We start from the raw sequence: 15,118 nt of genomic DNA, 5'->3' as shown, positions 1-15,118 counted from the left end.
GAAGAATCCTCTCCAGTGGAGAAGTGTCTGATTTTCCACGTGGGGAACCAGTGAGGTATGTATCCCCACAGATGTGGCTTGTTGGAATTGGATCTGCTGGATGAAATGGCATCAATTCACTAAAAAGTCCCCAAGCAGCTATCATGAGTTGATGCTTCAGTGCCACCAAGGGACATTCAATATTCAGCAGCCAGTTACTAAGAAATCTAAAGCTACCAGCCTGCCAGCCAAAATAGCTGGTCCCTTGATCTGCCCAAATGATGGCTTAAGCAACAGGGCAGTGCAGTTCTACCCACATTCTCACCCAGTGGAGGAGTGCATCTATGTACGGGTTGCTCCTACTACTTGCCCCTGAGACAGAACCAGTGAAAATCCATCCTTGAATCACTAACCCCAACAACTGGGTGCACAACTGACTGTGGCATCTGTACAGGGAGGCACTTGAGGCAGACTGAAATCACAACTCCATACCTGCAGGCATTGACAGGGGCCATGCACCCCCAAGATCATGGGGCTTCAAAGGAAATGTGGCCCACAAATGCCATATCCAAGAGGGCGGCGTGGAGGTTGGGGTGGGTCCACCAGACATTTCAATGACTTAAGAGCCCTAATCCATCTTCAGAACCTCCTAAGGGAGACTCATCCCACAGGATGTCAGGGAATGGACCAGCTGGGCTCATTGTGGAGGGGGTTTGGCATGAGGCCGAGGGTCCACCCCTGCTCCACCATCTGAACCATTGTGCCCAGCAATGGCAGGATGATGCTCTAAAATACAAGGTGAGAAAGGTCCAGAGTCCCCATCTTCCCAACGGCCATGGCGGAAGAGCAGACACCGCTCCTCCAGTGAGTGAGGCAAGGGTCCCCCTAGTTCAGAAAGTGGGGACATCAGAGCAGCACAACTCCTTCCAGTCCTCATATGGATCTCCTGGAGGACCAGTCCTTTCCAGACTGTCCCAACTCCTTTAGGAGGCACCTAATAGTCAGCCTGCATCTGCTCCCGAGGGCACCATTTTGGACAGGGAACTGTCAGCAAGGAACCCACTCCCTCACATGGCTGGTTCTTCCCAGAAACTTTCCTATCCTTTCAGGAAAGGCACAGAGAGTTCTCAAACTTGAAGACCAGGTCCTGACCCAAACCATTCAGAAATAAAGGGCTGGAGAGGGTTTTCTTACTTTGGGGGGGGGGGCATTCTATTCTACCCTCAGCTATTCCAACACCATCCTGGCTGAATAGCAGAACCCCATAGAGAACAAAGGGACATAATTAAAGTCTTATTGGTGGATGGTCCTGTGGCTGTCTTGATCTCAGGAACAATAAAGCCTAAAGATAGAGAGGATCTCCTTAAAAATCCAGACAACCAAAAATGTGATAACATTCTTAGCAAATCCCATGAAGCAACCATGCTGGCCTCGAGAGAATCAAGGGGCACCTCTAGGTTCTCCAAAGCCTCCTCCTTTCTACAGGACAGGGCAACTCCCATCAAACAGGGTTTGAACAAGCTAGGCAAAGGTGCCACCTTTATGGCAGATGCCAGCCTGGACTCCTGACCGTTTACCTCCAGAGCACTGGTATTGGATGTGTCTGTATGCTTATGGACAAAGAGATGGAATGTGGATTTTAGATTCTGATCTAACCTGGCCGCCACCCCCTTTAAGCAGGGCAATCTATTTGGTGGAACCCGAAACATTGCTAGTTGGAACCTGGGATAAGCAGAACCCAGAACAATGATCAAATCATCCTACACAACTCCTGACCTGGCACGCTGATCAGACATGCCGCAGTTTCCACTGCTGCAGTAGTGGGGATGCAAGCACTGGTTGCTAATCGAGCCTTCTGATCGCAGAACATTTAAGGCTGCTTGGCCTCAGTTTATAACAGAGGGACAAGAGCAGAGGTGGGCTTGAATATTTATTATTTATATACTGCTATTCATGTATATGGTACTGCTCCGAAACAAGGACAGTGTGCGATCATAGCTGGCATCCTGTTTTGCTGCTCAGGCAACGCTGGTCAGAAACACTAAGTGAAGGAAAGAATTCCCGGGCTTGTCCAGACAGTTTTACTTTCAAAAATCCAAGCTTGCCATGTCAAAGCTGTTAACTTCCACAGCCCAGGGTAGAGACTGCTTCAGTGCATACCGATCCTGCACTGATCCACGCAATGGACAGGGACCAGGCCAATTCTAGGTTTTGTATTATCAATTTCCTGTACTGATCACAGAGATGTCCTTGTGTGTGGGGCTGGGTGGGTAGGGTGAGGTGGGGGGGTGTTCCCCAGAATACTTTCTGCAAGTCTGGTTGTCTACTATAGCACTTAAACTTAACGAAGTACAAAGGGTGCAGTGGACCTCGACAAATCCACCTGCCAGCTCACCAGTGGCAAGTGCCCCTGACCATCTGGCGTTCAGGCCACCCAGCACCGCACAGACCTTCTCCCCAAAGGTCTCGTTTCCAATGCCATTTCTCAGATGATAAGGAACAGCAGGCATCCCTTTTGAGCAGCAGGAGAGGGCTCCCGCTCTCTCTTCCCTTCTTCACATCACAGTGCAAACGTGAGAAGACCCACTTCTCTTCTAGACCTTCTGCCTGCGGGGGATGGTGGCGAGTGCCAATAATAGCTGGCTTGTGAGACAATCCTAAATATGTGGACTCCTCGGCTTCAAGATGTGCAGCGCTCACGGCAAGTCATAGAAATGTGCACCCTCACTGGGGCGATTTCAGAATAATTCAGTAAGGTGCGGCCAGTTAAACCCAATAGGAGGGACTGGGAGTGCACACAGCTGACAGGGGCCCAAGCAAACCTCGCAGTCCAGCCCTGCACTGGGTGGGGAGGGGGCTCTTCCCGGGAGACGTCTTGCAGTCCCGATTCAAAAAGGCACAGAGCCCCTGTCTGGATGAGGTCTACACAACCAATGGCCAGGCTGGCGGCAAAATACTGGACAGGCCCCGTGTCTCCAGACAGTTCACCAGCCTACACAGCTTCATATTCCTTGTTCACAGCCAGGCTGGGGACGAGATGCTGTGCTCACCTTCCAAAGGGTGACGGTCATTCTTTGGTAACTTGGGGGAGAGAGGAGCACTGTATGGAGGGGAATCTTGGGAATATCTCTTTGTGCCCCGGCAAGGTCCCTGCAGAGAGCCGTCTAACGAAATGCTCCTGTCTAGGAAGAGAGAACAAGCCTGACTTAGGATCGGCGGCTTCCTTGGAAATCCAGCCCCGCCTGGAGAACCCCAGGTTTCTCCCACTCAGCCCAGAACTCAGCCGGGCTGCGGAACTGCATTACCGCTTTGAGACATCGATGGGGTCAGGAAAAGGAAAGGGGGGAAAGCACACCTGCTGGGCTGCCTTTTGGTTCACCCACTAAGGGAAAGCACCTTATGAGAAGAACCGGGGGATTTCCAGTTTGAACCTTCAGAAGGGTTTGTGCATGCTTAGCCAGGCAGCTCTTTAAACAGATTTCATGCCCTACACTCTTAGCAACTGCGCCCAGTGCACCCTGAATTATTTGCTTGCCATCATTTCACTGTTACAACATGTGTGACATTCAGAAAAAAAGCTTCCCGAGGCTATACCGCTTTAGTGATCTCCTGATTTTGTACATATCTCTGAACGGCTCCCAAACAATGTTCAATTTTTCCAATTCTACGGGGCATTCAACTATTAATTATTGTTGTTGTTGTTGTTGTTAAATCAATTTCTATACCGCCCTTCCAAAATTGGCTCAGGGCAGTTTACAGATAAAACAAAACAGTTAAAAACAATCAAAAATTAAAACAAAGGTTTTAAACTAGCATAAAACAACAATTAAACAATAAAAACAGTTTATAAAACCCTGAAAAACCAGGTACATTAAAACCCTTTACAACAATTTAAAAACCCTGGAAGGCCAGGCCAAACAGATGGGTCTAGCTGTGCACGGCCGTTTCAGTACTTACGTCTCCTGCAATCCAGACTTGCAGGGTGCTTCGGTTCATGCCAATAGCTACTAGTCCAGACCACTGAGCTCCTTTCCTAACGCAAGTACAAGTTCAGCTGCTTCGCACTAGGACATTTCCCTCACTCCATCCTGCCTAGGCACGCCAAAAATGACACAGAGAGCTACGGTCTGGATTCAACCTTACAGATATGCCCCTTACTGTAAGAAAGTAGGGATGTGCTCAAAACACGATTCGGCATCCGAATCGCAGCACGATCCTGTTAAAACCAAGGGCTTACACAGCCCCTTTAAAAAAGGAGGAGAGCAGGTCCATACCTGCCCCTCCTCTCACTCGCTGCCACTTCTGTAATCCCGGTGCTCCTCAGGATATCTTAGTGTGCCAGCAGGACATCTCCCAGCTGCCCCTGAGTGCAACACCAGCACACACAAGGCCCCCATGCATGCGCAGCAGCCATGAGCATGCTGGTGTCATGCAGGGGCAGCTGGAAATGCCCCACTGGCACACAATCATAGCTGGGGGGAGCAGCACAATTATGGAAGTGGGGGTGAATGGAGGAGGAGCAGGTATGGACCTGCTCTCCTCCATGTTAAAGGGGCTGTGTAAGCCCTCGGTTTTAAAGGGATCGTGCTGCGCCAAATCGCATTTCGAGCACATCCCTATCACACAGGTTTTCCTCTCCTTGGATAGATAAGCCTGCCACAGGGTCAGGCATCAATTGCATTTGAGATTCTTGGTGCTTCTGCTCTATCTGGGCAGTAGAGAATCGAGGATTCTTATAGTCGGAGCTATTTGGAGCCAAAGGATCACCCAAGATTGGAGCACATACTCATTGTGTGGGAGTCAAGCCAGCCAGCGCAGAAGCAGGAACATGAGCTGTAAACCTGGTGGCCTCTTCATAGAAAAAGCAGGCCCCTAAAACCTCTGCAATGGCACAGAGGACTCCGAGGCATGCTGTCATTTACCACAGTGCTCAGAGCAGGCCTTCATCCTAATCTGAAGGCCCCCTATGTATCTGCTAATTTATAAGAACAGCCCTGCTGAATCAGGCCCAAGGCCCATCTGGTCCAGCATCCTGTGTCGCACAGTGGCCCACTGTAAGCCTCTGAGAAGACCACAAGCAAGAGGTGAGGGCATGCCCTCTCTTCTGCTGTTACTCCCCTGCAACTAGTATCCCCTACAACTTGCCTCCAAGGTTGGAGGTGGCCTATAGCCCCCAGACTAGTAACCATTGATAGACCTCTCCTCCATGAATTTGTCCACACCCCTTTTAAAGCCATCCAAGCTGGTAGCCATCACCACATCCTGTGGTAGAGAATTCCATAGATCAATTACACACTGTGAAAAAGTACTTCCTTCTGTCGGTCCAAAAATTCCTGGCCTTCTATTTCATGGAATGACCCCTGGTTCTAATGTTGTGAGAGAGAAATTTGCTTTGCATAACATATCCAGCGTACAGAATTTTGATGCATCTAAATTACAACGCACACAGTCGAACAGAGGAAATACTCAATTGTATGTCCCTAAAGCTCTTCTCCAGGAGAATTTTAAGAACGTGATTCAACTTTGCTACACATTTGGCACACAACTTTGCTACACATTTAGAAGCAACAGAATGGGGTAGCCTGCACACAGAACGCATCAAAAATATCTCGGCTGCACTACAGGGCTTCTTTGCTGGCTTGGAATTTGCTCAGTGGGACCTCCTCCGTCTGGGGAGATGACCATAACTCCCCTACTCAGCCCCAGCTCCTACCTGGTAGGTACCTGTCGTGGTCGTACTCGCGGGAGTGCTGTAGGTGGTGCTGAGTGAAGGGCTGATTCCCAAAGAGGTTGTCGCTGCGTAGGTTGTGGCAGAGTTTCTCAAGGAAGCGGAGGACGTAGGTGATGCTGTTGACAGCAGGCAAGTTCAAAGTATGCTGCTCATGATCAAACACAGCTGGCGAAGAAAGAAAACCGAGCCAGAAGGTAAAAAAGCTGAACAGAGACAGGCTAGAATCGCTGGATCACACAGACCACCCCTGCTCCTGCAACTTAAAGGAAAACTGGAACCACCGCTTGCATCCTGGCTTCTGTCCGAGTACTCAGAACCTCCCTGCTGCACCAAGCACCAGCCAACTAGTCAGCGTCGGTGCAGCAATCCTTATCTGAACGAAGGGCAGTGTCAAGGAGGCGCATGATAACAGAAGCATTGCCAGAGAGGTGGGAATCTCAAAACACATTTTCAGAAACCGAATTTTCTCACATCACAAACTCTTCCTTAAAACCTGCTTCTTAGGGACTACAGCCACCTTTGGTAGACAGAAGACCCCTGATTATCACAGGGGTTACGTTCCACCCCAAATGCTGAAACCACGATAATTGAAAAATTGTGTTTCTGAGAATGATGGGGTGAGGTTCCTTGGTACATTTAAAAAGTACTAGCAATTGCCAAAAAAACTACAAACACAACAACAACCCCCCCCCCGGGGGGGGGGAAACCAGAAATAAGGGAGGAGTACAGCACTGTACCTTGGCTTCTCCAGCAGCTTCTGTAATGGCCCCACAAAAACCAACCAACCCACCCTTTCTTTGCTTCTCTGAAGCAGTCATCAATTCTTGCATGGCCATAATGTGCTAATATAGATAACATCTAGTAGCCAAACTGTTAACTGTAGATGTTAATATAGATAACATCTAGTAGCTAGGGCATTTAACGTCTAACCTCTTATGACGGGCGTAATCCCACTGAAGTCAGTACAAGAGGTTACTTGTACTGCAGATTCAAATACTGCAGGTTCCATATTTGCAGTATTGCTTATTTGATTGATTGATTGATTGATTGATTGATTGATTTCTATACCGCCCTTCCAAAAATGGCTCAGGGCGGTTGCAGGCTACCTGTCCGCATACCAATTTACTAATTATTGTGGAGGGTAGTTCCGCTTATATGTGGCTTTCTACCCCTGCAATAATCAAATCTGCAGCCACTTGCCTCACGCCTTAAAGCCTCCCCACTTCCTAGCTGGGAGAGTGGCCATTAGACTACCAGTCTCCCTGCTTCCCAGCCGGCCTGCAGGGAGGCTCTAAGCAGCAGCGTGAGTGGCTGGGTACCTTTTCCGCCACCTCTTTATGCATCCCGATGCTTCCAAAGGCGGTGGGAGAGGCACCCTGCCACTCATGCTTCCTCTTAAAGCCTTCTTGCGCACTAGCGAGGAAGCAGGGAGGCTTTGCGTGAGTGGCTGCGACATTTTTTGTGCCCTAGCCACTTGCATTGCCTGAGTGTGGAACCTAACCCAATTGGGGGGGTTCGCTTAAGCACTCCAATATCATGGATTCACTGTCTGTGGGGCTGTCCCAGAACTTAACCCCTGTAGTATTGGAGGGCTTCCTGTACATCTACTCAAGAGCAAGTAGCCAGAAGGTAAAAATCATTCCCTGGGTCTCCACAAAACACTTGGTGCAGGTTGCTTTTGCTGTGAGAACTGGCTACGGATGCCAGTCAGCCTATTTTGGTGGACAGATCGTATGACCGGCACTCTTGCCTTTCATGCATTAAATGCACAGAAGAGCACCATGACAGGGCACGGTCTTGAACAAATTCCTTCCCTGGAAGGATCTGCTCAAGAAAAGGGGACAGGCAGGCAAAGTGCTTTGGCTCATCACCTGAAATGACCTCGCCTCCATGGCCTTGCTTCAGGAATGAGAAGACGGTTTTCTGATGGTAAGCACAGTCGATGCAAGCTTGGACCGCCTGCTGGAGGACCACAGATGCTCGAGCTGGTCCAAAATGGTCTGGTAGCTGCTGGACTTTCTTTTTATCCAGGTGAGGCCCGGTGCTGCCATTCTTATTCAAGTAGATACAAACTGGGGGGGGGGGAGAGAAGAGTCAATAACTAATTATTTTCTTGTAACTGGTTGCCTGAATGTGCTGTTCTGTTTAAGTCTATATTACTGAAACACATGCAGCAGCATCCTAGGAATAGCTTCCTTGCAACGCCAGATAAGGCAGAGGGTCCAAAATGCATTTACATCGAGGACCAGTCATCCCAGATGACCAGTCCCGATGCTGATCACCCACATATCAATCTGTCTATCTATCTATCTAATTTATATAACTCCCCATATAAAATCTCTGGGCGGTTTACAAATGAACACACAACAATTTAAAACCTTAAATCATATAAAACAAATTAAAATACCCATTTAAAAAAACACCTTAATAATGTTCTAAACTAAAAGCCTGATAAAATAGGTGTGCTTTCAAGCGTCACTTAAAAACAGCTAGAGATGGGGAGGTTCCGCTTTCGTTTGGGAAGTGTGTTCCAGAGCCCAGGGGCAGCCCTAGAGAGAGCCACCAGATGAGCCGGTGGTAACAGCAACTGGACCTCCCCTCCATGATCTTAACAGGAGGCAGGGTTCGTGAAGGAGGGGGGCCTCTCTTAAATACCCTGGGCCAAATATAAACAGCACTTTAGAAAAACAAATGGTAGCAAGTGGAGCTGGGGTGGAAGAATTTCATTCTCTCTTTTACATATTTCAGTCTGCCAATGCTAACTGAGCAAAGAAGCACCTTTTAAAAGTGGTGATTCTCTTCCCCTGCTAACTTGGCAAAGAGGCACCTTTTAATGTGGTGATTCTCTTTATTGAGCAGGCGGAGAGTAACTGGCCCTCTCCACCCCCAGCACAGGACCTCCAGCGACTGTTGCTGGTGTCTAGCTTATGTTTCTTTTTAGATTGTGAGCCCTTTGGGGACAGAGATCCATCTTATTTGTTTGTTATTTCACCCTGAGCCATTTTTGGAAGGGCAGTATAGAAATCGAATTAATAAATAAAAAATAATAAGAGGAGAGCAACGGGCCCTATCCAGACCCAGCACAGCATCCCTCCAGTGGCTGTTGCTGGTGTCTATCTTATGTTTCTTTTTTAGATTGTGAGCCCTTTGGGGACAGGGAGCCATCTTATTTATTTATTTACTTTATTGATTTCTATGTTAACTGCTTTGGGAAACATTTCTTGAGAAGCGGTATATAAATATTTGTCATCAATACTGCTATATGAACCATATCCATATAGCCCAGAGAGAAAGAGAGAGAGCGAGAGCACCACACTGAGCCTCTGGGAACAGAGCAGTGGGCAGCTTCTTGCCTGCTCATATATAAGAGATGCAGGTTCAGGGACTTATTGCTAAGAACACACGATTCACTGTGCTGCTGGGAGCAGAGGAGAACCGGGTTTCACGCAGCATCAGGAAGACAGTATGGAAGCAAAACCACCAGCATTATCCACAATCCAAACGGCTGAGAACGACAGTGTTCATGTTTGCAAAAACTTGCACCTTTTAAAAACTGCTGGTCTCATGGTGCAGACCCTCCACAGCTGGTCAATTTATTTGGTGATGGCGTGTATTAAATCATCCATTATGCCTGCTCGGAAGTGACTGCTCTACCCACAGCAGATGAAGCAGGATCCAAAGTGGCAGTTCTCAGACTTTGCCCCAGACACCTATTCAAAAGCTCTGATAAAACAAGTCCTATTCAAGTGGACAAAGCTCAATTGTGTTGCAAATCCTATAGGTTCAAATAATACAATCTGTGCACAGACTATTCATAGCTGACCGGTGGGTATTTCCCTCAGCTCAGAGCACATACGTTGTGCTTAACTACTGAAATCTTCTAGGCAAGAAGAGACTGAAGTGTGCATCCCTAGGTTTGCTAGGGAACAGCAATGTAATTTCTCTCCCAGTGCTAGCCCCAGCCAAAAATGGCCAACTAGTTGCTGTGGCGCAGTGGCAGGGATGGAGAGGTTACGTGTGAAGCGGAGTCGAGATTGCCCTAGTTCTCCATCACATTCACGACTTTGGCGCTTTCCAGACTAGACCCTGAAGCAGGGTCACGGCGAATCTCTGAAGTGTGCTTCCACACTTCCTGTGTTGTGACACCGCAGTCCCTATGCTGACAGCAGGGTGTCGTCCATATTTCCGATGCCTTGTTTCGAAGTTAACCGCTGCAATATAGTGCTATGACGTCATATATCCAGTGTTAAAAAGTCACTGTTTTTTCGGATTGTTCGTTTTCGCGAGGCTGCTCCCCCTGCTAGGCGCTTTGCTATTTACGCTTTGAACGTGATTTCCCTGAATGGAAGCATTTTGCTGTTGTTGAGCAGCTACTCTGGAAAGCGCCCATCTCTCCCAAATCCCTCCTCACCAAACTCGGCTCTCAGTTCCTTACCTGTAGGGGCCTGCATGGCAGAGCTGGGGATAGTAGCTGCATCTTGAGGCACTGTACTTGTGTCGGGTTCAGGAGTGCTTGTTGTAGGAGACGTGGGTGCTGGGTTGAGCAAAGTCCGAGGCTTTCTCTGCAGGAAAAAAAAGGATCATATTGTTGTAAGAGGCAATACATTTTAATAACAGCAACAAAAAATGATAATGGGCAAAAGAAAGTAGCGGTTACATGCCGATAACATGGTACTAAGGTCCTCCTCTCAAGAGGTCAGGAGGAAAGGATGATTTATTTATTATTATTTAACATATTTTTATACCGCCCAAAACGTACGTCTCTGGGCAGTTTACAGCAAGATAAAAACATAGGTAAAACATTAGTAAAAAACAAAAACAAGAAATTTAAAACACAACAATTTAATTTAAAAAAATATATTCTAAAAGCAACATTAACAATAAGTATTGTCTACCCAGGCTGGCAGTGGTGCAGGCAGGAGTCACTCTCAGCCCTATCTTGGAGACGCTGCCAGGGAGGGAACTTGGAACCTTCTGCATGCAAGCATGCAGATGCTCTTCCCAGAGTGGCCCCATCCCCTGAGGGGAATATCTTACAGTGCTTACATGTAGTCTCCCATTCAAATGCAAACCAGGGCAGGCCCTGCTTAGCAAAGGGGACCATTCATGCTTGCTACCACAAGACCAGCTCTCCTCCTTAGAGAGAGTACCTCCAGCCACCTTGAGCCTGCATTCCTTATTTATTTATTGAATGTATATACAGCCTAATAAAAAAATCTCTAGACGGTGAACAGAATTCATTAAAACTAGCTAGCCTGGGTGCAGGGCACCTTTAGTTCTCCCCCCTGCCTGCTTGTTCTTGGCCCTCCCCCATCCCTCTTGGCTCTCCCCCCTTCTCAGACCCCTCCCTCGTTTTCAGCCCTTCCCGCTCTTCTCCCCTCCCCTCCCCCTCAGCTCTTCCCCCGTTCTCGGCCCGTCTCGGCTGCCGCTTTTCCACCTCACCAGCTGCCACTTTCCCCAGTACCACTTTCTCTTGGCCATCCATCCTTTAGTCTACCCGTTCGCTTTCCCCCCCCAGCTCACTCATGAACTCTCGCGAGAGCTGCCACACATAGGATTAGCGACGGGTACGTTTAAGAGAATTATATATAGAGGGAGAGATTTAAAAATTAGATTTCAGTTAAAAGCCTGGGATGCTAAAGGATCCTCCTAAAAACAAACAGGAGGAGATGCTCTTATTTCAGCAGGGAGCACTTTCCAAAGCCCTGGGGCAGCCACAGAGAAGGCCAGGTCCCGAGTTGCCACCAAACAAGTTGGCGCCAACCATAACCGGACCTCTAGAGTTACGGTTACGGAAATGGATCCCTAGAGATCCATTTGCTTAAACCATTCTCAAACAAAAATCTAGGCAAGACTGCATCATCTGCATTACATATGCAGCCCTTGACTGTGGATACGGAGCTCCATGATTAACTCTATACTGGGATAGTACTTATTTTGGAAGGTACCTAAGCAAAATTGCTCCCAAGTATGGGGGTAGGTACCCACATGCACACCCGCCACCTACCTTACTGCCAGGTTTTGGTCCCCTCTTTTTGGGGAATTTCAAAGGCTCCACTGCTTTGGAGGGGGCAGGGAGAGGGTGGCTGGTCAGAGCCTTGGGTGTCCGGCCTCGTTTGCGCCCAGGTTTGCGGCCCCTCTGTCCAGGCTGATGTTCCAAGATGGCCTTGGTGCCACTGTGCATGCTGCTCTTTTCAGAGATCACGTCCGGGACAGGGAAGGGGCTCTTTGGGATCACCACTACCACAGAAGAGGAAGAAGAGGAGACAATCATGTACCACCACAGTCTCAGGCAAAAGCCACTTCTGGGGCAGCAGCATGTAGTTAACCACAAGTGGGACCTCCCGAAGCAGTGCAGAACTACAGAAGTAGAGCTCTTTCCCCATGCATTTCTTGCAAAGCTCACATCATCACACCCCAGACCATTATTCTCAATGCTAAACTTCATACCGTATTTACCCGAATAGAAGACAACTCCGAATTTAAGACCCTCTTTAAAAATGCAGGTTAAATACAGGTGTAGCTGGATCTACCTGAAAGGAAGAGGACTGGATTTAAGATGACCCCCCAATTTCTAACACCAAAGAACTTGGGGAAAAACTAGTCTTTGATTCAGGTAAATACAGTACATAAAGCTTTCATTTTCCGCAGGCCATGAGACTGAAAGATCTGTTCGACAACTCATTTTGCAGAGCAGATTCCAGAGGGGTAGTTATATTAGTCTGTTACAGCAAAAACAAAAGACGAGTCTCAGGACACCTAGAGTTTAGTCCACAAAAGTTTATGGCACAATAAACCCAGTTAGTTTTTAAAAGGCACCACAAGACTTTTTAAATTTTGCACTGAACTTTAAGAGGAAGATTTTATGGGGCAAATTCAAAACTGAAGCAAGCCTCACCTTCCTCACTGTAAATATAGTCTATATGATCTATAAGGAAGCAGAAGAATCAGTTTCAGAACTGCAGTCGAAAGAAATTAATGGTGGTATTAGTAACTTATAAACATTAAGGGTACTTCCAGATGGTGGTAAAGGTGGCCTCACGGTTTCGGCAACTGCAGTTTCGTGTATCCGTGGGTCTCTTCGAGAACTAGTTTCATTATCCATGGTATTAAAAACAGGTGATTTTTTACCTAGCCTCAATTCCTGGGCCAAAGGAAGTGACTTGCAGTGCAATTTCCCATCCAGAGGCAGCGCAGAACCATTTTGTGGCTCATGTTCACCAAAAACAAAAACACCAAACCGCTAAAATCAGCAAAAATCAGCTGATTTGGAGGGACTGGGGGGGGCACTGCTGGAAAGCTGGAAAGGAAGGTACTCGGCTGTACTACTATGATTTCTGCTTCCCTCCTGCATTATTTTGTTGTGATTTTTGGCAAGTGTGTGTGTGTGTGTGTGTGTGTGTGTGTGTGTGTAGGAACCTAACCCCCAGATTCCCACAGAGTTAAGGTTTCATTATCCACGGTTTCCGTATTCGTGATTGTAGGCAGAACGGGACCCCCGTGAATAACGAGGGCCACCTGTATATTCCATCTTCTTTGTGGTTTCCTAAGGGCAAGGTTGTTGGGTTCCCAGACAGCCCCTTGCAGATTTTTCTACTATGTTTGGTCTTCCAGTTTATGGAAGGTCAGTAGTTCTTGAATAGTACTTTTCTTTTAATATGAATGTGGAATGCAGTGGCTCATAAGTATGTGAGCTGCTGAAGTGTGCTTGCCATGTGGGCGACGGCTTGCAGGAGTGCTGGCTAAAATGGGTCTACCCCTGCATGCTCCCTAACTTCTGTATTGGAGTGTACCTGCTTCTGGCACAGTTCCACACGTGGCACTTTGCTTCCTTAATAGCCGCCTGCCTCCCTGCTTTCCCACCTGGTGTCTTTCACCTTATGCCTGACAATTCTGTACCACAACACACTTATTTCCCCTCTGGACCACAGTTTCCTCTCTGTGCAAAGATGTAGAATGTGCTCAACTGTGAAACTTCACAAATATGTGGGAATGCACAACTGATCCATTTTTTCTGTTCGATTTTTTTTTTTTTAGGAGACGGCTCATTTGGCTTTTGCCACTGAATAAGCCATTGCTGTATAAACACAAGGTTTGCTTCTAAATGGTTAAAATATGAATATGGCACAAGCCAACGTTGTGCAAACTGATCTGCAATAAGCTGCCATTCAGATAAGCCCACAGGCTATCTCCAAGATAACGCTAATGCTTTGTATTTGTTCCAAGACCAGGGTAAAGTTCAGTTCCTACTGACAGCCATCTATAAGTTAATTTCTGGGTAGGAAAAGCTACCCAGGTTTCCCACCTACCTTGCTTCCACACAATCACTTCTACCCAGGTTTTCTTCCTACCTTGCTTCCACACAACCGAAAATGGGGAGGACACACAGCTCCCAAATTCTGGCAGAACACAGTTTTTGATTGTGTGAACAACTTCTATGTCCAATTATATTCCTATGCAAGATTGGGCACAAACTGGTGCAAAGCAAATACCAACTGTGAGGGTTCCATTCCCGGAAAACCTCGTAGCTGGCGAATTTGCAGTAGACGAGCCATTGAAACCAATGGCAAACAGGGGGTTAGGGGACTGGTGGTCATGGAATGACTGAAAATAAGGTTTAAAAAAACAGAATTGCCCCCGGAAATGACACCCCCGGACCCCCGAAAATTCCCTCCCCAAAACTGCCAAATTAAAAAAATACCTCGCCCAACCACGGATACTTGGGTTGTGGTTGCCAAGGGCGGCTCAGTCGCAGAGACTCAAATCCACAATTGGGAAAACCGCGATTGGCGAGGGACTGTAATTGGAAATGTTGTTCTAAGAACACAGTATCATGTAAGGACAGAATGAGTAATACTTGCCACCAGTGTTCCCTCTAACGCATGCACTCATGCTCACATATGTTTTGATGTCTGCTCAGTTAAATTCCACTCCTGCCAGTCACACAGTGCCTTGATACTGCCGCCCAGAACAAAACTCCTTCTGCATACAGATGAAAGACATATGAGAGAACACAGCTTGCCACTGTCACCCGGATCCAAGGACTTGCTGTCTCTCTGCTTTCTGCCTGCGCGGTGGCCATGTGTGTGCTGACGCCACGCTTAGGCGGCAGGGAGCAGCGCCGCAGCCACACACGGCCTTTTGTAGAGTGAGTGCCGCACCCGGAAAAGCAGTGGGGTGCTGCAGGAGCTGGTAATGACCTGCTGACCTGCTTGTTCAAGGAACCACTCCCCGCCCGTGGCTGCCTGAGCCCATTCAGGCTCACCCCTACTGGACTTCCCAAAGGCAGCTGGCTGGCCATTACAGGATGTGGCACTAGATGGTCCCTTTGCAGGGCTGTTATTATGGCCTTGTATTTTTAATTTGCCACTAAGCAAAGGACCAGTCACTTGAATGCCTGTGTTATGA

The 15,118-nt window shown here is 47.8% G+C and overlaps 1 protein-coding gene across 8 annotated transcripts in view; it reads right to left on the bottom strand.

The window, feature by feature from the left end:
• The window catches only part of SCMH1 (Scm polycomb group protein homolog 1), a 49,359-nt gene that overhangs the window by 7,413 nt on the left and 26,828 nt on the right, over positions 1-15,118 (bottom strand). For 4 of the 8 annotated variants that reach the window (XM_053267136.1, XM_053267137.1, XM_053267133.1 and 1 more), the window contains 6 exons: positions 12,609-12,638; positions 11,718-11,950; positions 10,146-10,272; positions 7,582-7,782; positions 5,693-5,875; positions 3,030-3,161 (listed from right to left, as the gene is read on the bottom strand). In XM_053267136.1, coding sequence (XP_053123111.1) covers positions 3,030-3,161; positions 5,693-5,875; positions 7,582-7,782; positions 10,146-10,272; positions 11,718-11,950; positions 12,609-12,638 — 906 coding nt within the window. The remainder of the gene's footprint in view (positions 1-3,029; positions 3,162-5,692; positions 5,876-7,581; positions 7,783-10,145; positions 10,273-11,717; positions 11,951-12,608; positions 12,639-15,118) is intronic. The other 4 variants (XM_053267141.1, XM_053267139.1, XM_053267138.1 and 1 more) reach the window with 4 other exon arrangements.

The sequence above is a fragment of the Hemicordylus capensis genome, chromosome 7, assembly GCF_027244095.1.
Source record: "Hemicordylus capensis ecotype Gifberg chromosome 7, rHemCap1.1.pri, whole genome shotgun sequence".
In the NCBI taxonomy this organism is placed as follows: Eukaryota; Metazoa; Chordata; class Lepidosauria; order Squamata; family Cordylidae; genus Hemicordylus; species Hemicordylus capensis.
Note: the sequence above shows the minus strand (reverse complement) of the source record. Positions and strands in the feature narration are given on the sequence as shown.